This window comes from Staurois parvus, unplaced genomic scaffold (genome assembly GCF_062004578.1).
Source record: "Staurois parvus isolate SC_StPar_1 unplaced genomic scaffold, SC_StPar_1.0 ptg000578l, whole genome shotgun sequence".
NCBI lineage: Eukaryota > Metazoa > Chordata > Amphibia > Anura > Ranidae > Staurois > Staurois parvus.
Window position 1 is genome coordinate 3875630 of NW_028318374.1, and position 24707 is coordinate 3900336.

A 24707-nucleotide genomic window follows, 5' to 3' on the forward strand; every position below is an offset into this window, starting at 1 on the left:
ACAGCAATGTTTTACTATGTAAAATTGTTTTGAAAAAAAGGACTTTTTTTAAATTTTCAAATTTCCCGCCGCCGGTGGCGCCCGTACGTCCCGACGTCACAGGGACCGGAACACAGGAGCCGGATGCCGGCATCGGCCAGAGGAGATGGCCGGGGACGCTGCAGGGGACACATCGCGGGAGCGAAGGACAAGGTAAGTGCTGCAGGGAATCCCTATGCAGCACCGCATGGTAAGCCCGAGTGCAGCTCGGGGTTACCGCTTTTGGTACAGAAACTTTACCCCGAGCTACACTCGGGAATACCGTTAGGGAGGTTAATGAATATTTGGTTGTAGTCGCACTGTTTCTGAGAACTGCTGTACATCTGTGTTGCATGGAGTCACCCAACTTCTGGCACCTGTGAATAGGTATTCCAGCCCAGGATGATTGGACCACATTCCAAAGTTCTTCTCTATTTCTTGGTTTTGCCTCAGAAACTGCATTTTTGATGTCACCCCACAAGTTTTCTATTGGATTAAGATCTGGGGATTGGGCTGGCCACTCCATAACGTCAACCTTGTTGGTCTGGAACCAAGATGTTGCACGTTTACTGGTGTGTTTGGGGTCGTTGTCTTGTTGGAACACCCATTTCAAGGGCATTTCCTCTTCAGCATAAGGCAGCATGACCTCTTCAAGTATTCTGATGTATTCAAACTGATCCATGATCCCTGGTATGCGATAAATAGGCCCAACACCGTAGTATGAGAAACATCCCCATATCATGATGCTTGCACCACCATGCTTCACTGTCTTCACAGTGTACTGTGGCTTGAATTCAGTGTTTGGGGGTCGTCTGACAAACTGTCTCCGGCCACTAGACCCAAAAAGAACAATCTTACTTTCATCAGTCCACAAAATGTTGCGCCATTTCTCTTTAGGCCAGTCAATGTGCTCTTTGGCAAATTGTAACCTCTTCAGCACGTCTTTTTTTCAACAGTGGGACTTTGCGGGGGCTTCTTGCAGATAGCTTGGTTTCACATAGGCGTCTTCTAATTGTAACAGTCCTCACAGGTAACTTTACACCTTCTTTCATCTTCCTGGAGCTGATTGTTGGCTGAGTCCTTGCCATTTTGGCTATTCTTCTATCCATTCCAATGGTAGTTTTTCGCTTTCTTCCACGTCTTTCAGGTTTTGGTTGCCATTTTAAAGCATTTGCGATCATTTTAGCTGAGCAGCCTATCATTTTCTGCACTTCTTTATATGTTTTCCCCTCTCCAATCAACTTTTTAATCAAGGTACGCTGTTCTTCTGAACAATGTCTGGCACTACCCATTTTCCTCAGAATTTCAGAGAGAAATGCACTGTAACCAGCATGTACAACATTTGCTGCCTTCCTTCCTTAAATAAGGGCAATAATTGCCACCTGTTTTTAAAAGAATGAATGATCTCACTAACAGAGCTCCACACTGCTATTATTTTGAACATGCCCCTTTCAATGAGTGATTCAATTACACAGAATCAGCAGCATGCATGTCATGACTGTTGGGTCTGTTGGATTTCTATTACTCTACTACACCTGCTAGTAAATTATTTGCCATGTAGAAATATAATTTCTACCAAAAACAGTGATTGATCCGGTTAGTGATGTCTGACTGCTATTATTTTGAACACAACTGTATATATGTAAAGTGCTGCATAAATGGACAGCACTATATAAGAACCTGTAATAATAATATTGTTCTGGTCCAAGCATGTCTTAGCTCACCACACACGTTACAAACTCTGTTAGACCTACCAATAACTATGTAGTACAAGGACCTGCCTGATCAGATAGAAATTTATTGACTAGATTACATTGCTAAATCTATAGTTGGTTGTATGGGCAGATTATAACATGTATGGAGGCCTTACATTAACGTGATTCTGAAGCCATAAGTTTTAAGCATTCTATGCATTAAGGTGAAAAACCTTCTGTGCTGCAGCGATGTGCACGAGAGCAGCGGCTCTAGCCACTATCTCCCTCCATTGGGCAGATTGATAGCAATGAAATGCTGTGACATGAGAGCAGAAGGTGGGGGCCAAGCCACCTACTCTGTGTCAATGGATGCAGACAAGGTGGCTAAGGAACTAGCTCACACGGGAGCCCCCATTGAAAGCAGCTATCAATGGGGGCAGCCAAAGAGGAGGAGCTTGGAGCGCCGAGGGGGACCTTAGAAAGTATGTTCTAGAGCATTGCACAGAGCAGGTAAGTATAACATGGTTGGTTTTTTAAATTGAAATAAAAAAGGTTTAATATTACCTTAAGCTATTTTCTTTCCAGAAAACACAGAAAGCACTGAGAACCATTTTTCTCAATGAATGCAAGGCATTCTCAGGTTGGATGAGATAAGAGAGGTGGGGTAGTGATGTCGCAATCTTCACCTCATCCAATCAGAGAATGCCTTGTATTCATTGAGAAAAATGCAAGGCATTCTGTGAATGGTGCCTTTGCCGAGTGAGCAACCACTTATGGTCACTATGCAGCATGGCAGCTGTTTGATACGGGACCTAGAGAACAGCGGCAATGCCGGTATATTGACGACTACTATAGTGATCCCCTGCTTCAGAAACAGTCACACATAGTTACATAGTTAGTCTGGCTGAAAAAAGACAAGTCCATCCAGTTCAACCATAAAAAAAAAAAAAAAAAAAGTTATAATCCTATATCCCCAATTGATCCAGAGGAAGACAAACCACCAAAGCATGATCCAATTTGCTCTTGCTGGGAAAAAAATTATTTCTTGATCCCCCGAGAGGCAATCGGATATTCCCTGGATCAACTTTATCTATAAATGTTATATCCAGTTATATTCTGTGTATCTAGGAAAGAATCCAGGACTTTTTTGAAGCAATCCACTGTCAAGGTCCTACCTTTTCCCAGAGGTTATGTTACTCCATGTGCTGGCATCCATCTTGGATTTCTGCTGAACATGGTGGGAATCCTTTATGCCTTCAGGTCTCTGAGGTCCATCCCCCAGAGGGGTGTGGTTGATGACATATAAGCCTTTGGTCCGCACATGCTCTTTGCACTTGTGTTGCTATAACGCTGTTCTGACTCTCGTGACTCTCCTGGAATCTGACTCAGCTTGTGACTCGACTATTCTTTGTGTTCTCCTTTGATCTGACCCTCTGTTGCTGAACCCGGCTCGTGACCTGTGATTCTCGCCTGCTGTCCTGTACCGTTTTGTCCCGTTGTTGTCGACCCGGCCTGCCTGACTACTCTATTGTCTTTTCCAGCAGCTACACGCCATTGGCGGCGGCCATTACCGCAACTGAGGTGTCTCGGGGACCGCGACCTGGTTCCTGGTTGCGTCAAGTCCATCCCCACCATCAGGGGCCCTGGTGAAGGGCAGCCTGGGACTTAGACTCCGCGCCCTGAGGGACTTCGGTCTGTGGGTGGTGGTTGTCGTCAGCCAGTGCATTACATTGTTATTAAGCCTGCCTGTCCATTCCTCAGCGCCTGCCCTGACATCCACTGAGCTGGCCAGAACCAACCCTTGAGGGAGTCTATTCCACATTTTCACAGCTCTCACTGTGAAGAAACCTTTCCATGTTTGGAGATTACATTTACTTTCCTCCATTCATAAAGAGTGCCCCACAGGTATGGCACATGTATACTTTCATTGGTCCAAACTTACCTTAGAATAGCATTTAACATGAGTGTGGATGCTGGAAAGGTGATCGTACTTACAATGACTCTGCCTCCAATGGACAGAACGTTCAGGTCATTATTCAGGTTTACATTAGAGAGCATTTCCAGTATGACATTAATTCCTTCTCCTCCAGCTGCTTCCTATGTAACAAAACATGGCAAAAATAAAGGCACCATCCATCAGTGAATGCTTATTATTGATGTAGCACCCTCCTAGTTTAGCTAAGGGGAGCTAGACCATAATGAGGAGCTGATTAGCAGCTCAGGTGAGATAGTCAGTGGGGTCAAATTCTGATCAGGGCTGAGAGACTCTGCAGGCCAGCGCCTCTGGAATTTCCCCCTGCTCTAAGATTTTCAGAGGAAAGTCTTGAAGGCAGTGGGTGGATCTGAGAAGTGGTTGGCTGCACTTTTGAGGGACCTTAGCCAATCACCAACAGAATGCTTGGCAAGGGGTTGGACTCCCTTAAAAGTTTTGGGGCCTAGTCAGTAGTAGGATAGTGGTGGTGGGGGAGGAGTGAGCAGTAGGCCAGCGCCTCTGGAATTTCCCCCTGCTCTAAGATTTTCAGAGGAGGGTCTTGAAGGCAGTGGGTGGATCTGAGAAGTGGTTGGCTGCACTTTTGAGGGACCTTAGCCAATCACCAACAGAAGGCTTGGCAAGGGGTTGGACTCCCTTAAAAGTTTTGGGGCCTAGTCAGTAGTAGGATAGTGGTGGTGGGGGAGGAGTGAGCAGCAGGAAGATGTGAGGCTGGAGGTGGATGGGGCCTAGTGGGATGGGGCCTTACTGCGAGCCTGGATTTGAAAAGGAGGAAAACTCGGGATTCACTGCTCCCTGAGAAAGGACCACCTGTATGGCAGGCAAGGAGCAGTCCAGCTGATAGGCCTGGTGGCAGCAGCCATTCTGCAAATGATACAGGAGAGGATCTGAGTGAGTACACCTACAATCCCTAGGCGAATACTGGAAAGAGCACTCTGGTGGGAAACCAGATTAGCCTCCTACTAGTGACTGTGCACCTTATTTACCCATTAGCCGCCCGGCCAATGGCCGTTTGGCGGCTTCAAAAGTGTCTCTGCACTGCGGGTGCACGCCATTTGGTGTGCTCCCACACATGCGCAGTTTGCGCTAATGCAGAGCCACGCAGCGGCGCGATTTGTCACCGGCCGTGTACCTCGGACACGGCCGATGACAGATCTGAGTACCGGCTCCCGTTGCAGGTACCATGTGACCTGCTGTGACCAATCACAGCAGGTCACATGACAGTTGTATACAATGGATGGCTTCATTCATGCCATCCATTGTATACTAGTGCCTAGCTGTGAATGGTCACAGCTAATCACATGCACATGGCATGTGATTAGCTGTGACCAAATCACAGCTAAGCACAAAAAAAAAAAAAACCTGAATGAATCGATGTCATTCAAGTAAATGCTTGCTTATAGCAAAGTAATTCTTTGCTATAAGCAAATTGTGTAAAAAAAAAAAAAAAATACTGATCACTTCCCCAAAGTAGTACAATGTTACTATGGTAACATTGTACTACTTTGGTCATAGTAAAATCTTAAAACAAAATCTTAAAAAAAAAATTTAAAAAATGTAATAAAAAATTAAAAATAATAAAAAAAAAAAATATATATATATATATATATATATTTTTTTTTTTTTTTTTTCATACTGTCACCAGTCAGTGTCCCTGTTCACCGCCATGCCAGTTATATGATGATGCTGTACTGCACTGGTGACAGTATGTAAAAAAAAAAATTGTGAAAATAATTTTTTTAATTTTTTCATTTTCCGAAAAATGATGACAAAAAAAATACAACTTCAAAAAACTCGCCATGCCTCTTATGAAGTACGTCGGACTGTCTACTCTGCAAAAAGGGTCATTTGGGGGATATCTGTATTGTTCTGACATTCTTGGACCTCAAGAAATTAGATTGGCAGTCAGTACTTCAGGATTGATCAATATTCAGATCTATACCATAGTTTGTGAACTCTATAACTTTCCTACAAACTAAATAATACATCCTAATTTGGGTTATTTTCACCAAAGACATGTAGCAGAATACATCTCGGCCTAAATTTAAGAAGAAAAATTATTTATTTGTAAACTTTTATAACAGAAACAAAGAAAAACGTGGTTTTTTTTCAACATTTTTGGTCTTTTTTTGTTAATTTAGCAAAAAATAAAAACCCCGGCGGTGATTAAATACCACCAAAAGAAAGCTCTAGTTGTGTGAAGAAAATGATAAAATTTTATTTTGGGTACAATGTTGTATGACCGCGCAATTGTCATTCAAAGTGTGATAGCGCTGAAACCTGAAAACTGGCCTGGGCAGGAAGGGGTAAAATTGCCCGGTATTGAAATGGTTAAATACTTGGAGCACTGAGGATATAAGAAAGAGCTTACGTCTCTATAATTGCAGACAAAATTCAATCAATACACAAATTAGAGTGTAATAGGACCTTACCTGGATCTTCTCAATATAATCCTCATCTCTGTGGTTGAAGGCTTGGTGAGCACCATTCTGTAGGACCAAATTTAACCCCTCAGGGCTTCCGGCTGTCCCAAATACCCGGAACCCGTAGGCCCTGGCAATCTGGCACGCAGCTATCCCCACCTGTCAGACAATATAACACACAAGATGAACCCAATATTTTTTTTAATAAATGCAGCCATATCGTTAGCTGAAGCTTTGCATAGTCTATCAAGGTGAAACATGAGCAAAAAACGTATACATCTTCAGCAATAAAGAGCATTGTAGAATTCAGACCAAAAGCCAATACTGCCAAACCTGTTAAAGTAAACTAAAGCTGAAAACCTTCCAAAGTAGCACTAGTGCTGAAGGGCAGGGACCTTGTGGTGCCTACAAGAACTTGTGGTAGACTTCAAATCAATCCCTGTGTCCCTTTAGGCCCCTGAGGTCCTAGGTTCAAACTGTACATGGGGCCTTGATTTCTGCCAAAGTCGAGATTTATTCCGGCCCCTTGGTGACATTCAGCTGTAAAATTCAGGAACATCAGTAGCAGTAAAAGTTCAGACATTTCACAATATAAATACCTGATGGTAAGACACAGGGCTTTGTTTTCTGGTGCAGGCACTCTTCCCTCCTGAGCAGTACTGGGACAAGGTCATTTAGTGCCAAGGGCAAGGATATGGAACTGCACCCCTCCCCCCCCCCCCCCCGTCCTGTGTCCATGCTCTGCCCCCTTGCTTATCCGTCAACCAGGGCAGCTGCCCCTCCTGCCCACCCCTTGTCCCTGCCCTGCTTCTGAGTCACCCCTTGTCTCCGCCCCTACCCACTCACAGCACCGTCCCTTGGTTCCACCTCCCTCCCACCTCCCAATATCACCCCTTTTGGAGAATACAGAACAAAGTATCATTTTTTGGTCTTTTTTATGGAACTTGTTCACTCTGCTACTTACCCCTCCACTTGCACCATGTACTAAGACCAGCTCTCCAGGTTTGCCATGTGCTCTGCAGGGAAAGAAAAAAATCGCAAAATGAAAAGAGAGGACTTTAAAAACTACTGCAAAATCAAAGTCAGACATGTCAGCCCATCAGTCTGTTGCTTCACTGTCCAGTCACAGGCTGGGAGTGAATACAAGACCAGATTGTACATCAAAGGGGAAAAAGTTAGGTCAAAGGCTGACTACTGACTGGCAGTGCTGTGCAAATCTCAGGATTGGATGGACAGAAATATGTTGTCTTAAAATTATGACAACTTTCAGTTCTTTTGCCAGAGATGGATTTAGATCTTTTCAAGATAGTTTATATCAAACATGGAGATCCAGCCCTTCTCCGGATGACCAGTGTATATTTATAAATGTATTTTTCCCGCAGCAACTAACAGTTCTTTTCCACAGAGATGTATTTATTCGGATAAAGATATTTGTTACAGATGACAGAAATCCAGCTGAATACTTGTAAATGTTACAATGAACAACAACCCTCAAAGTCCCATTTAAGATACTTCATATCAGGCATAGAGATACTACACCGTCCAGCATATGTCCGATCTATAATATGCACCTAGGTAGCTTCCATGCGTGCAATAATGTGAGTTATGATCTATACCTGTGCTCCCATATTCAGTGGCATCCTGAGGCAGGTACTGGGTGACACCGACTGAACATGGTGACACCGGACCTGCTCCACAAAAAGGTAAGTTGTAAAGCAAGCCGACAATCCCCGCAGGATGGATCTGATCCATCCTGTGGGGATCGTCGGCTTTCTTTACAACTTAACTTTTCTTGGAGCGGGTCCGGTGTCACCCTGTATAGGTTGCATGCCAACGATCCTGTGGGTAAGTTGTAAAGAATGCCGACAATCCCCGCAGGATGGATCGGATCTGCGGATTGAGCATAATGGATCAGCGTCCGATCCATTATGCTCAATCCACAGATCCGATCCATTCTATGGGGATCATCGGAGGGGGTGTCACCAAGTGTTACCGCACCGGGTGACACCAATCCTAGGGACACCTCTGCCCATATTAATGACAGGAAGAAGCTCCTCTCCCAGCGAAGGTACAGACAAGGCAGATGACAGGCAAATATTAGAACCCTTCAGAGAACCTTCCAATGTCCTGTCACATTTAACCAAAAATAAGCTTCCTTAATATACACATTTTTCCCATTCAGTACAATGGCATGCACTCTGATTGGCCACTTTTAGTAGCCCCCTTTGATCTTCTGGGTGACAGGTAATGCCTTTTGGGCTTGGACAGCTGAAGTAAAGTTATCTAGATATTTCCTAAACTTCATTATTTTACTATTAATTAGATAAATAAGTTACCCTTTGAAGAATGCTATTTACCATACTTAATACCTCTGTTGGCCAACTCCTTTCAAGTCTGACTGAGCGATCTGCATTTTATTACCCTTGCAAATGACCTACTTTGAAATGTAACAAGTCACCCCTGAGTGCCCAGGTTACCTTGCATACAATTAACATAGCAGAGTTCTTGGCTGCATTTGTTGTGTAAAATACATCTAGCTCAGTCATGTTCTGGCTTGGTCAATAACTTGAGAATACACCACATTTTATATCTATATACAGTTGTGTTTTAAATAATAGCAGTCAGACATCACTAACCTGATCAATCACTGTTTTTGGTAGAAATGATATTTCTACATGGCAAATAATTTACTAGTAAGTGTAGTAATGTAAATGACATGCATGTTGCTGATTCTGTGTAATTGAATCACTAATTGAAAGGGGTATGTTCAAAATAAAAGCAATGTGGAGTTCTATTAGTGAGGTCATTCATTCTTTGAAAAACAGGTGGCAATTATTGCCCTTATTTAAGGAAGGAAGGCAGCAAATGTTGTACATGCTGGTTGCAGTGCATTTCTCTCTGAAATTCTGAGGAAAATGGGTCGTTCTAGACATTGTTCAGAAGAACAGCGTACCTTGATTATAACGTTGATTGGAGAGGGGAAAACATATAAAGAAGTGCAGAAAATGATCGGCTGCTCAGCCAAAATGATCGCAAATGCTTTAAAATGGCAACCAAAATCTGAAAGATGTGGAAGAAAGCGAAAAACTACCATTCAAATGGATAGAAGAATAGCCAAAATGGCAAGGACTCAGCCAACAATCAGCTCCAGGAAGATGAAAGAAGGTGTAAAGTTCCCTGTGAGTACTGTTACAATTAGAAGACGCCTATGTGAAGCCAAGCTATCTGCAAGAAGCCCCCGCAAAGTCCCACTGTTGGAAAAAAGACGTGCTGAAGAGGTTACAATTTGCCAAAGAGCACATTGACTGGCCGAAAGAGAAATGGCGCAACATTTTGTGGACTGATGAAAGTAAGATTGTTCTTTTTGGGTCTAGTGGCCGGAGACAGTTTGTCAGACGACCCCCAAACACTGAATTCAAGCCACAGTACACTGTGAAGACAGTGAAGCATGGTGGCGCAAGCATCATGATATGGGGATGTTTCTCATACTACGGTGTTGGGCCTATTTATCGCATACCAGGGATCATGGATCAGTTTGAATACATCAGAATACTTGAAGAGGTCATGCTGCCTTATGCTGAAGAGGAAATGCCCTTGAAATGGGTGTTCCAACAAGACAACGACCCCAAACACACCAGTAAACGTGCAACATCTTGGTTCCAGACCAACAAGATTGACGTTATGGAGTGGCCAGCCCAATCCCCGGATCTTAATCCAATAGAAAACTTCTGGGGTGACATCAAAAATGCAGTTTCTGAGGCAAAACCAAGAAATAGAGAACTGTGGAATGTCGTCCAATCATCCTGGGCTGGAATACCTGATCACAGGGGCCAGAAGTTGGGTGACTCCATGCAACACAGATGTACAGCAGTTCTCAGAAACAGTGCGACTACAACCAAATATTCATTAAGTGATTGAAAGGAAAGCAAAATCTTCAAACATTTTTCAGTTTATATAGTGAATGTTTGAGTTTGTAAAGAAGAATACAAACACTGCTATTTTTTTGAACACCCTAATATTCACTTTTCTTCAACTGTTTTAGAGGAACACAAATTTGATATATTTTTCTTCATGTTTTGATTTGGAATAGAATGTGTAGTGTTCCCAATGCATTTGTGTGTATGGAAATAAAAGCTATTAGAAGGATTTTGAGCTTTATTCACTTTTTTCAACACATTGCTATTATTTTGAACACAACTGTATATAATTACAATATCCCTACATATTACAGACCCTTTGGCAGATATCACTTCTAGTTCCGATTCCATTTGTACTGCAGTCCTTCTAAAATCAGCCTGTAAGCCACTGTGTGTTTTCAGTGACACCAAACCCCGTTTGGCAGGTGGTCAGCAACCAGTAAATCATGGTCTACCAGTAGATCTTGGCCAGGTGACCGGTAGATCAGGATCAGGGCTTGCTAACCCGTCACACCAGAGCGTCAAACAGAGTGCAATGCAGAGGGACTATTTGTAAAGTTGGAGTTGTAGTAGGGAGCAAGAGCCGCATAAGTCGATGCCTCCTCTAGTGCTGCTCCTATGCCCTGTCATGGTTGGTGGGTGTAGCACCTTCCAAGCATGACCCATTCAAGGGAATGAGGCCGCTCTGCAAGTGCCCTGCAACCTTGTGCAGTACGGCACATAAGGGGTTAAACAGGCAGCAGTGTGTTGCTTTCTCACCATGTGCTTTAACCCCTTGGCCCCCACAGAAGCATGGAGTTGCAGGGCACTTGCTTGAATGGGTCTCGACAGACAGGCGGTAACACCCACCAAGAGCAACAGGGGGTGTAATTCCTGCTGCGGCATATGTACACCTTGGCTGCTGTCTCAGCAAAAGGAAGTAGAGGTTGGGGGTGGTATGGTTGAGTCACGGATTTACGTGAATTTGGTGTCTGCTTTAGCAAAGTGCCAATGTCCAAACTATTTTGCTGCAATCCCTGGTTGAGATCAACCCCATGAATTCCCTTGGAAAGCATGTGTATGTGCTCATGGAAGAAGCTGCAAATATCCGTTTTAAAGTGGCTGTAAATCTCAGACATGAAATATGAACAAAGCATACCCCTCTATAGTGTTTACTTGTCTCAATCCAGAGCACTAGGTGTCATTTCTGTCCACTGCTACCTTCCTCTCCTATCAGCCTGATTCACTTCTGACAAGTTTTCCTGATACCAATGGTGAAAGGGAGGAAGCTCCAGCACACAGCATGTGACTGATAGTCTCATCTCTGTTCCTGTGAGCTGTGTGCAGGGGAGTGTGCCTCTCCAGTTTTCTCCAATCAGCTCTCAGAGCTCTTGTACAGTGTGTAACTGCAGCTGCTTTCTGAAAACTCAGACAAGCTTTATAAATTCTGAACGTTGAAAGATGTAGAGAAGAGAAGACCCGAGACCAGTCACTGGGTATACAAAAGGGTTTACAACCATTTTAAACATTATTTATGCCATTATTTGATTTTTCTCTCAGCGGGATTCACTATATAGGAGTAAAGAGAATGGACATCACAGAAAAAGTATGAGAGTGTAAATGAAATAAAACAAGCCATTTAGTTACTCAGCCTACAGAATATTTTTCCTTCACTGGCCTGGGTAAGTACCTAGGTAAGAAAAATACAGACTATTGTCTCCAGGGGCCCCGTGTCATAGAACACCATGCGGCCGCCAGACCACAGGTTGGACATCAGGGACTTGAACCCTTGCTGAATAATTAAGACTGGGGCCTTTCACCGTACTTACTTCTGGAAGAGAGCTCTGTAGGCGGTGAAGTAGGGGATGGACATGGCGGCTCCTTGCCTAAAGCTGAGGTTTTCCGGAAGGTGGTAAACGGTATCTTCAGAGGCGAGTGTGTACTCTGCGTAGCCCCCTGTAACGGTCGCCCTGGTAAACACACGATCACCTTTCTGAAACAAGTAATATAACAATACATTTAATGTTCTAAATATGAAAATGTTACCACTAACACTAATCTCTAATAAACATTAATAAAAAAAATACTAATAAAGCGGTCTTGGCTGGAGTTGGATCTGTAAAAGCTGTGCCCCAAAAAAGGCAACCAAGAGGCAAAGGACTAGCGGGGCTTTTCTTCCTCATGTCAGAAAAAAAACTGATGGTGGAGGGGGGGCATACAAAAAGCATCTGAAGATGTGAAGGAAGCACAGATCCATAGCATGGAAGATGCATATGAAGGGGGATTCTTGCACTGCAGGTCCTCAGGTACAGCTTCCTCTCCAGCAAGGAGAACAGTAAGCAGAACAGTGGTGACCCCACCAAACCTTACTCCAAATCCGGTGAGACTATCAGACAGAGGCAGCAGTGCCTTAAGCCTTGTACACACATGAAAGCAGAGCTCCACCCAAAAGGGGAAGTTCCGCTTTAAACCTTTGTCCCCCGCTCCCCATTAACGATTGGCACTTTTGGGGGACCCAGGGAGGAGCGGGTACCCAAAAATGACAGGTACCCGCTCCCACTTCTGCTGCGATCACCTAGTTTCTTACCAGTTTGTGGCCTAGGCCAAAAACGATGTCATACATCCAAGGAGTGTCCCTGGGCATGTTTTTCATTTCATCTGGAGGAGGGGCTTTCTCAGCTAAACACACCCCCTATAATAAAACGGGACTCAGCGAGCGCTCAATATAGAAAGCAGCTGATACACTAAAAAGGAAACCATATACCTTCTAAATTTTACATTTATAAACACACCCCCTGTCTGCATGCCTGAGCTAAGGGCAGATGGATTCCAGGAAGTACAGTAAATGCTACATGAATCATCTGCCCTTACTTAAGATGGCCATGGCTAGAAATGCTAGGGTAGTGTTAAACTGGAAGTCCGGGCCCATTCTAATTCCTATTCTACCTACCTTGTAGAGGAAAGATGTGTACAGTTGCAAGAAAAAGTATGTGAACCCCTTGGGATTACGTGGAGTTTTGCATGAATTGGGCATAAAATGTGCTCTGAACGTCATCTAAGTCACAACAATAGAAGAACACAGTCTGCTGAACATAATACTACACAAACATTAGATGTTGCCATGGTTTAATAGCAAATAACATGTAAACATTCACAGTGCAGGGAGGAAAAAGTATGTGAACCTTTGGACTTAATAACTGGTTGACCCTCCTTTGGCAGCAATAACCTCAACCAAACGTTTCCTGTAGTTGCAGATCAGACCTGCACAACGATCTGGAGTAATTTTGGACCACTCCTCTTCACAAAACTGTTTCAGTGTAGCAATATTCTTGGGATGTCTGGTGTGAATCGCTCTCTTAAGGTCATGCCACAGCATTTCAATCGGGTTGAGGTCAGGACTCTGACTGGGCCACTCCAGAAGGCGTATTCTGTGCTGTTGCAGCCATTGTTTTGTTGAATTACTTGTATGCTTTGGGTCATTGTCCTGTTGCATCACCCATCCTCTGCGGAGCTTCAGTTGGCGGACAGATGGTCATACGTTTTCCTGCAAATTGTCTTGATAAACTCTGGAATTCATTTTCCCATCAATGACAACAATCCGTCCAGGCCCTGACGCAGCAAAGCAGCCCCAAACCATGATGCTCCCTCCATGTTTCACAGTGGGGATGAGGTTTTGATGTTGGTGTGCTGTGCTGTTTTTTCTCCACACATAGTGTTGTGTGTTCTTCCCAAACAACTCAATCTTGGTTTCATCTGTCCACAGTATATTTTGCCAGTAGTGCTGTGGAACATCCAGGTGCTCTTTTGCAAACTTCAATATGCTGCAATATTCTTTTTGGACAGCAATGGCTTCCTCCGTGGTGTCCTCCCATGTACTCCATTCTTGTTTAATGTTTTCCTTATTGTAGATGTGTCAACAAAAATGTTAGCATGTGCCAGAGATTTCTGTAGGTCTTTAGCTGACACTCTGGGATTCTTCTTTACCTCATGCAGCATTCTGCGCTGTGCTCTTGCAGTCATTTTTACAGGACGACCCCGCCTAGGGAGAGTAGCAACAGTGCTAAACTTTCTCCATTTGTAGACAGTCTGTCTTACCGTGGACACATGAACATCAAGGCTTTTGGAGATACTTTTGTAACCCTTTCCAGCTTCATGCAAGTCAACAATTCTTGATCGTAGGTCTTCTGAGAGCTCTTTTCTGCGAGGCATGGTTCACATCAGACAGTGCTTCTTGAAACCAGTAAACCCAAAACAGGTGTGTGTTTTTTAAGGGCAGGACAGCTGTCAGCAACACATCCAATATCATCACACTGATTGGAGTCAAGGTTGGCTCACTCCTGGCTCCAATTAGCTCTGGGAGAAGTCATTAAGCTAGGGCCTCACATACTTTTTCCTCCCTGCACTGTGAATGTTTACATGTTATGTGCAATTAAACCATGGCAACATCTAATGTTTGTGTAGTATTATGTTCAGCAGACTGTGTTCTTCTATTGTTGTGACTTAGATGACGTTCAGAGCACATTTTATGCCCAATTCATGCAAAACTCCACGTAATCCCAAGGGGTTCACATACTTTTTCTTGCAACTGTATACTTACCTATTCTCAGGGTGCTCTGGGTAGGAGAAGTTTTAACTGCGAGATGCTATCAGGGATGTTGAATTTATATTGCCCGGCGCCCGGGACATGTACTGTAGTATCGGGCAGGTAGTTTTTTTTTTTGCCTTTAGCCCTGCCGTGGGCAAGCAGCAGGGCTCACATGTCAGATTGCTTCCACACAGTGCCAGCCACTCACCACCGCATGAACCTCCCCCCACATGAGGTCTCCCAGGCACTGCTTGCCCATCTGCTGGCCCGGGACCAGCTCACCACTGTCGGCTAGAGGGGAGGGAGGAGAGCAGAAATCTCTGCTCCCCTCCCCTTCTTGTCCTGACCAGGAAGTGACGTGATGTCACTACTGGGTCCCCGTTGAGAGATTCCCGGCCATGGAGGCCGGGAAAGAATGTACTGCAGTGCGATGTGCAGTGCATTACATTCAGTGGAGTACAGGGGTGATGAAAAACACAATTAAGTAAAAAAAAATGTTGGATATCTATTTACTGCAACCTCATCTTTCATATTTTACAAAAAATAGGGTAATTTATTGCTTATTTTTGTGCCCTAAAATCAACTTTACTGAAATTTTGCGGTTATATAATGAGACAAATAAAACTTGGAACTACGACTATTTTATTCTCTAGGGCAGCGGTTCTCAACCTGTGGGTCGCGACCCCTTTGGGGGTCGAACAACCCTTTCACAGGGGTCTCCTAAGACCATCGGAAAACACATATTTCTGATGGTCTTAGGAACTGAGACACCGCTCCTCTATCAGTCTCCAGGCGGGTCCGCCCACATGCAGATACGTCCACATTTCCCTGGACGCGATGTGTGCGCGGGATGACATGCCGCCCCTGTCATCTGGCCACATCCCCGGGATCACTCAACAGCTCCGCCTCCTCACCAGTGATTGGCCGCCGGAACTGTAGCTCAGGAGAGGCACACAGACGGCCAATCACCAGCGAGGAGGAGCCAAGCAGCAGCGCGAAGATCAAAGAAGATTGAGCGAGGGAGAAGGAAGACAGCTGACAGGTAAGTGTCTGTAGATGGGAGAGGGAGGGAGCGAGCCCAGGCTGGAGCATGAGTCAGCAAGGTACGTATCATTGGTGTCAGTGGGAGGAATAGTGCCCCATCATTGGTGTCACTAATACCAATGATGGGGCACTATTCCTCCCACTGACACCAATGATGGGGCACTATTTTCTCCCACCCCCCACTGAAACCAACGATGGGGAACTATTCCTCCCCCCACTGACACCAACGATGGGGCACTATTCCTCCCCCCACTGACACCAACGATGGGGCACTATTCCTCCCCCCACTGACACCAACGATGGGGCACTATCCCCCCCCACTGACACCAATGATGGGGCACAATTCCCCCCCACACTAGTATCAATGATGGGGCACTATTCCCCCTCTCCCCCCCACTGACACCAATGATGGGGCACTATTCCTCCCACACTGACACCAATGATGGGGCACTATTCCTCCCACTGACACCAACAATGGGGCACTATTCCTCCCACTGATACCAATGATGGGACACTATTCCTCCCACTGACACCAATGATGGGACACTATTCCTCCCACTGATACCAACGATGGGGCACTACTCCTCTCACTGACACCAATGATGGGGCACTATTCCTCCCACTGATACCAACGATGGGACACTATTCCTCCCACTGATACCAACGATGGGACACTATTCCTCCCACTGATACCAACGATGGGGCACTACTCCTCTCACTGACACCAATGATGGGGCACTATTCCTCCCACTGCAAAATTACAGTTATGAAGTAGCAACGAAAATAATTTTATGGTTGGGGGTCACCACAACATGAGGAACTGTATAAAAGGGTCGCGGCATTAGAAAGGTTGAGAACCACTGCTCTAGGGTGTCTGCTTTCAGAAAATATATAATATTTGGGAGTTTTGTGTGATCTTCAGCCCTAAAATGATTTTTTAAACTTGTGCAAAAAAACGCAAAAACGGATCTGGCAGCGAAAGGGATAAAGAATAAGCCAGACACTCCCCTTTCCTGAGGAGCAACCAATCAGTGCTCATTACACTGCAAGGCCTCTCCCCTCCCTGATAGTCCCCGGGTGCGGCGCTGGAGGCAGGCAGGGATTTAATATGACATCTAATTGAATCGTATTAAAGGTTGGTTACTTTCAGAAGTGACTCTTACCTGAAATAATCGTACACGTGTTCCTACTTCTTCCACTATCCCAGAAACGTCTGTGCCTGGTGTGTACGGCAGATTTGGCTTCCAAAGGTAAGTACCAGTCCTGATATAAGTCTCCACCGGATTTATACCACAGGCATGAACTCGGATTAGAATCTGCAAACATGGCAACAACAGTAAAAAATTAAAGTGTTTGTAAACCTCAGAACTGATATATTGACAACAGGAGCGGACTGACAACTCATGGGGCCCCCGGGCAATAGGGGATCATGGGGCCCCTGTGTCCTTGCCCATACTCCAAAAAGCCTATGAAAAAGGTACCAGGGGCATCTCATGGGGCCCCCTACTGACCCCGGGCCCTCGGGCAGTGCCCGGGTTTCCAAATGGTCAGTCCGCCCCTGATTGACAAATTATATCCCTCTATAGTGTGCCATAATCCAGAGCACTGAGCGTCATTACTGTCTGCTGCCTCATTCCTCTGCTATCAGCAGGAGTCACTGATCACACATTTTCCTGACACTAAGGCTGGCCATAGACGGGCCGCTTATCAGCCAAATTGTCAGCCGATGAACGAAAAATCAGTCGTTGCCGATGCTGCCACCAATGTCCACGAAAAATGTCAGTTTTTCGTGGAATTTCCAGCATGACCGATAAAAAGAAACAAGAAGATCCACGAAAAACGGCTGACGGCATTGCCCCACTAACAGTGTGAATATCGGCCGTGCAGACAAAAATTCGGCCGATAAACAACCCGTCTATGGTCTGCAGAAGGCTACGTTCACACTAGCTTTGTCAGCAGGCATCAGACAGGCGTTTGGGACGAATTTTTAACGCTTCTCAAACGCCTATGAAAATTCTGCACATGGTAGCACACAGCGCTGTTCACACTGAAGCATTAGCGTCGCGGCAAAACTGACGCCTCATGTCAAGTCAGGAGGAGTTAAAGCCTCCCATTCAAATCTATGTTGACGCTCCTGAAACGCCTGGCAGGCGGTTGCAAGGCGTTTGCGGAGCGATAATACCATTTAACTTCATTATAGGCGTTTGTGGTGCGGTTTTAACGCTTGGAAAACGCCTATAAAACTCCTCAAAACCATGCATAGGGCGTTTGAGGAGCATTAAAAACGCTTCCCAAATGCCTGTCAAATGCTATAGGGGTGTTTGGCAAGAGATAGAAATAAGTCAAGTGTGAACGAGCCCCAAGAGATGAAAAGATGGGGAGGGAGTTCCAGCACACAGCCTGTGATTGACAGCCTCAGGTCTGTTCTTGTCTTCTTTATGAAGGGGGTGTGTGTCCCTTCCCTGCATTCAGCACTCAATGAGATTTGCAGAGTGTAACTTCAGTTCCCCGCCCCCCTGAAAGCTCAGACAAGCTGTATAAATTCTGTACTTTGAATGGATGTAGCGAGGAGAAGACTGCAGATAAACAGGTATAACTTGTGTAGGAGGATTTGTGTCATCCAGTCCCTTCACTGGGTATATGTGAGGCTTTACAGCCCCTAATAATAGCGTTTCAAACATTAGCAAAGGAATTAAATCTCATTTCATGTTTGAAAGAGGAAAATTGTTTTTTTTTTGTTTGTTTGTTTTTGTGGAACATTTATGTTAGTCTATAATTTAGAATAGAAATTCAGAAACACAAGGTGGGCATTGATGTATTTCCTGTACCTAAACATGAAAATGACAGAAAGGTTTAGGGCCAGGTCACACCACAAAAACGCACTCCAGATGCATTCAGGATCAGGAGCGGACTGACAACTCATGGGGCCCCCGGGCAATAGGGGATCATGGGGCCCCTGTATCCTTGCCCAAACTCAAAAAAGCCTATGAAAATGGTACCAGGGGCATCTCATGGGGCCCCCTACTGACCCCGGGCCCTCGAGCAGTGAAACGAGTTTCCAAATGGTCAGTCCGCCCCTGACTGTGACAGACTCTCAGTGTGTTGACATTATGCCCCCTTACTTTTTTTACTGCACCCCCAGATTAGATCTGGCCCTGGTTGTGGGTTTAGTAACACATTAACAAGAAGGGGAGATAAGTGAACAGGTGTTCGCTGATCTCCCCCCCCTTTCTACCGGTGGCACCTCCATACAGATCCCAGGTCCGCTGATAGAATTGCGGAGCCTGGGAAACATGGCAGGGCACATGGGGGTTGTGGAAGCGATCTGGAGCCTGCACAGCTATTGGATCATTTCCATCTGACAGTCAGAATTAAACACACTCAATGAGATACTTTCTGTTACTTCCTAATTACACTCCCCATTATTCTGCAAAGGCACTGCCACCGTAGTACAGCAGCGGGGGGGGGGGTTTACGCAACACTCCGCCACTATTGCCATACTACGGTGGCAGTGCCTTTGCAGCATAGTGGGGAGTGGTTGGGGGACAGTAAAAGTGTGGCTCAGCCACAAATGTTTAGTGTCCCTCAAGTACAAGTGTAAATAAGAGCTAATAGGAAGCATCTCACTGTCCTTATGTGATCGTCATCTTTATCCTGATCACACAGTACAGGTGTCTGTACACAGGGTATGGCTGTATCTCTGTCTGTGCACTTAATACCGGATGTAGAAGTGCAGCCGGCACCTTGATCTGTATGGGAGGACCAAAGGAGCTTTGGGAGCTGTGTTGTCTCCTTACCTCTGGACATTCAGCAGGGGGTCAGGCAGCCACCAACCTATAATTATGTCAGGTGCAGGAGATTGCACAAACAAGGTGAGTGTACCTGGTCCTCGCCCGGAGACGGTACAGCGACATCTGTGAGGAGTCTTAGTACTTCTGGCTTCCCGAATTCCTGGACCCGAATAGCGCGCATCAATCTCCCCACTGATGCCATGCTGGGCTCTCTCTGAAACACAAAAATAACCACCTTTAGCCCGGGTTCACACTGATGCGGTGCGGAATTTGCAGCATTTTCTGTGCGAATTCGGCACCGCATCAGAATCGCACCCCGTTCATGCGAACCGCTGCGGGTGTGTATGTGAAGTTAACAACCCCCCGAAATCGGTCCGCATAACACGGTGCGATGTGCAGAATCGGATCGCATAGGTGTGAATATCCATGTGATCCGATTCTAGCGCCGACCAAAAAAAGGGTCCTGCAGGTTTTTGGTGTGTGTGCTTGTGCGGTCCATACAAAAAGTACGGCTCCAATCGCACCGCACACAAATTGCATGTGATTTGCACAGGAATGCGGTGCGGTTCCTGTGTGAATCACATGCGATGTACCGCGCCGCATATACTGTATGTGAACCCGGGCTAAGACCAGGCCTTTCCTGACACTTTTTGATTACATATAAAAATCAGTATTTGTTGCTAGAAAATTACAGTATTTTCTGGCGTATAAGACTACTTTTTATACTTAAAAATATACCCCAATAATTGGGGGTCGTCTTATACGCGGGGTATAAAATGTGAACCTTGAGTTTGTTTGGGTCAAGCTGGCTGGATGTGTGCTAATACTGTACATACAGTATACTGCGCTGAGCCAAGCTGGCTCAAAACAAATGTCCCTATGACAGATTAATCTGTCAGCCCGCTGGAGTCAGAGAGGTGGATTGATGATGTCACAACCTCAGCCAATCCGAGCAGGCTTTGTATTCATTAGTAGAATACATCGCTCGCCGTGATTGGCCCAGTGTATACTGTATGTAGCTGCAGCTACCGTACATACATGCATCCAGCGGGCTGATTACCGTAGGGACGTACCGGTACGTTTTGAAACAGCTTGGCTCAGTATACTGTATATACCGCACATCCAGCGGGCTGACAGATTAATCTGTCATAGGGACATTTGTTTTGAGCCAGCTTGGCTCAGCACGGTATACTGTATGTACATTACTGCACATCCAGCGGGCTGTATATATACTGTATACTGTATGTAGCCGAAGCTACCGTATCACCGCACATCCAGCGGGCTGTATATATACTGTATACTGTATGTAGCCGAAGCTGCCGTATTACCGCACATCCAGAGGGCTGTATATATACTGTATACTGTATGTAGCTGAAGCTACCGTATTACCGCACATCCAGCCCTAACCATCTGATTTGGAATTTGATCCATATGATGACTGTCTTACAAACGTATCACAAGATGTCATTCATGAACTTATGATGTCAGAGGATGAACATGAGGATTTTGAAGGATTTTAATTACCGGTAAGTCATAACCATTTTAATTAAAAAATCTGATGTTTTTAAATGGTGTTGCCTCGGAAGGGGGGTAGTCTTATACGGCGAGTATAGCCCAAAACCTATGTTTTAACTGGAAAATTAGGGGGTCGTCTTATACACCCAGTCGCCTTATACGCCGGAAAATACGGTACTTAGAACCCCCATATATGTATATTGTTTAAAGCAGAGGCCCTAGAGAATAAAACAGTGGGTGTTGCAGTTTTTTATGTCACTCAGTATTTGCGCAGTGGTTTTTCAAACGCACGTTTTTGTTTTAGTAAAATAAACTTTTTTGAATCTTAATGCACACAAACACAATATAATACCCAACTATTTGGCAAACTATAAAAGATGATGTTACTCCAAGAGAATAGGTAACAGACATGTCACGATTTATAATTGTGCCCCTCCATGCAATGGAAGCCAACAATGGACCACAGTGGAGTAGTAAGCAGAGGTGAGTTGTAGGCAGGACTATAAAACAACAAAAAGAGAGCGCACCAACCTGGCATTACCTTCATACACCGTTCATTCATTCATAAAAGCAGATAATATACTCACAAATGGATTGAGGTAACAACCATATCGGTGAATCTAAGGCTCACATCTGTGCGGGCGGTGCCACTGCGGAACCCGCAGAAATACTGGCAGCCGCAACCACCTATACAGAGAAGGGCGGGTGTCATTAATACTTAGTTTGGATTAATTAATGGCACACTACCGTACTGGGAACCTCGGTTCCCTCTGGGCTGCGATTTAAAAAAAAGTGCAGGGACTTCTTCCCTGTGTGTCCCGGGGCATGGCAGCCAATTCAAATGAATGGGCTCTTGTGCCTGCGCAAATCATGGCCTGCATGGCCGCACAGATGTTTACCTAGCCTAAAGCCACCACTGCCAGATCTGCAGCACTTGATCAACAGCATGGGAAGAAGCCATCCAGGCAGGGCCATGCTTCCACTAGGCACACTGCAGCTAGAGGCATCTGGATGCACTCTCTTTTTGTGGGATGCTGCCATGTTGATCATGAATGATCCTCCAGCTGAGGGGAGGGTAGTGGAAGGGTGAAAGAAATTATAGAGGAAGATGCCAGGTGTCAGGGGCCAGTGTAGCAGCTGAGCTGCGGCTCCTTCCAGTGTTCCTCTCAGACTCAGTCCCTTACTGCAAGCCGGCTGGTGGCTGTTGATCACTGTGGAGTTCCAGCCCTTCTCTTCCCATTCATCAGCAGAGGTGTAGATGCACCTGAGGAGGAAGGTAATGTCTGACTCTGATGTCTCGTGTCTGGGTGAGTGTGATCCGGCCAGCCATCACATATGCAATGTGTCAGTGAGTGATGACATCATCACCATCCCACAGCCTGCTCTTTTAGTGCCTGCTGGACCTGCTGATCTGTGTCAGTGTTTGTGTGTTGTGTCGGATCTGTCTTTGTGTGCGATCGCTCTCAGTTCAGCTGTGTGTGTGTGGGGGGGGGGGGCTGGGGTGCCTGCTGTCACAGCATTTTATGTCCCCCCATTGCCTGGGGAGTTCCAACCTGGGATCTGTCATACTGTGGATCCATCCTCCTCCATTCACTGCAACTGTCACCCTGCCACTGCCAGCCACAGATACAGTCCATCAGGGACACTGATTTTGTCTTTAATATTGGTACTGGTGGCATCCTATGACATTTATTTTTGTAAATTAAAAGAAATTTAGCAGTTTCAGGTTTTGTTGATTTAATATCTTCTACTGTCTTTAAAAATTTGTATTTTTAAAAGGGGGGCACAAGTAGCTGGTCTTGCCTAGGGTCCAAAATAGTCTAGCACCAGCCCTGCATCCAGGTCCAATATGGCTAACACATTTCAAGGGCAAAACCCTCTTTATCAGAGCTCTGTTGAAGAGGGTTTCCCCTTGAAACACGTTCACGTTCTGCAGATCTGGTGGTTAAAACCAAACTCTGGATAACACTTTTTAAGTAGTTGCGGAAACTGTTTTTTTCTCTTCCTTCTAGGATAAAGGTTTTACATAAATAAATGCTTGAGGTGACTGTAGCTGTATTAGTGCACTTGCGGCAGAAACAATTGAGTACTGACATGATACTTTTTTTATTTGAACTAACATACAATTTTGAGGACAAGCTTTCGGGTTATATCCCCTTCTTCAAGGTCCAGGCAGTACTCTAAATGAATAAAAGCTGACCATTGTATGCACCCCTGCCAGTGTTACATAGTATGTCTTAACCTTCTAACTTCAACTTTTGTCATGGAAAGCTTGTTCTGTTAAAAGAAGTTAAAAAATAACAGACTTACTGGCTGGATCCATCTAAGGAATGATAACCTACAATATGACACATTTTTGGTTTGGGTTTAGATACTCTAAGACTGTTTATACAGCTAGTTGATCAGTTACTGATCATCAGGAATGTCAATCATATTTGCTGGTAAGCAAATAGCGACTTGAATCTACAAATATATATACAGTATAAAAATAAAATGAACATAGAAGAAGCAAGTGTGTAAGAATACAAAAGTCACAGCATGTTACTGCACAAACAAGCACACTTAGTTATACAGTACATGACAATATACCTGAAAATACGCTCATACGCTATATATCTGGCGTGTAGGTGGAATGATCAGAGCTGCTCTATACCTGATATGTAGATGGAATCATCCGAACTCCCCTATACCTGCTGTGTAGAATGATTAGAGCTCTCCTATACCTAGCATGTGGAATGATCGCAGCTCCTCTATACCTGATATATCGGTGGAATATTCAAAATTCCTCTATACTTGATATGTAGATGGAATGATTGGAATTCCTCTATACCTGGCATGTAGGTGGAATCATCAGAACTGCTCTATACCTGGTGTGTGGAATGATTGGAGCTCCTCTATACCTGGTGTGTGGAGCGATCAGAGCTCCTCCAAACCTGGTGTGTGGAATGGTCAGAGCTCCTCTATACCTGGTATGTGGAATGATCGGAGCTCCTCCATACCTGGTGTGTGGAATGATCGCAGCTCCTCTATACCTGCCATGTGGAATGATCGCAGCTCCCCTATACCTGGCATGTGGAATGATCGCAGCTCCCCTATACCTGGTATGTGGAATGATCACAGCTCCTCTATACCTGATATATCGGTGGAATATTCAAAATTCCTCTATACCTGATATGTAGATGGAATGACTGGAATTCCTCTATACCTGGCATGTAGGTGGAATCATCGGAACTGCTCTACACCTGGTGTGTGGAATGATCGGAGCTCCTCTATACCTGGTGTCTGGAATGATCGCAGCTCCTCTGTACCTGGTGTGTGGAATGATCGGAGCTCCTCTATACCTGGTGTCTGGAATGATCGCAGCTCCTCTATGCCTGGTGTGCAGTACAGTGATCAAAGCTCCTTTATGCCTGGCATGTAGGTGGAATGATCGGAGGTCCTCTATCCTGGCATCCTGAATTCCTCTATATTGGGAGGTACAGATGGAATGGTCAGAGATCCCCCTATACCTGGCATATGAATTGGAGTGTGGAATGATCAGAGTTCCTCTATACCTGGAGTGTGGAATGATCAGAGCTCCTCTATACCTGGTGTGTAGGTAGAATGATCGCAGCTCCTTTATGCCTGGTTTGTAGGTGGAATAATCAAGGTCTTCTATCCTGGCGTGTGGAGTGATCTGAACTCCTCTATATTGGAAGGTACAGATGGAATGGTCAGAGCTCCCGCTATACCTGGCGTATGAATTGGAGTG

At 45.1% G+C, this 24707-nt stretch overlaps 1 protein-coding gene across 1 annotated transcript in view; it reads right to left on the reverse strand.

Moving 5' to 3' along the window:
* The window catches only part of LOC149450220 (zeta-crystallin-like), a 28607-nt gene extending 3900 nt beyond the window's left edge, over nt 1-24707 (reverse strand). Inside the window, exons 1-7 of the mRNA XM_089692169.1 lie at nt 24544-24707; nt 19533-19655; nt 16814-16966; nt 11851-12014; nt 7090-7141; nt 6135-6284; nt 3708-3809 (exon numbers count right to left, since the gene is read on the reverse strand). Coding sequence (XP_089548295.1) covers nt 3708-3809; nt 6135-6284; nt 7090-7141; nt 11851-12014; nt 16814-16966; nt 19533-19643 — 732 coding nt within the window. The 5' untranslated portion in view covers nt 19644-19655; nt 24544-24707. The remainder of the gene's footprint in view (nt 1-3707; nt 3810-6134; nt 6285-7089; nt 7142-11850; nt 12015-16813; nt 16967-19532; nt 19656-24543) is intronic.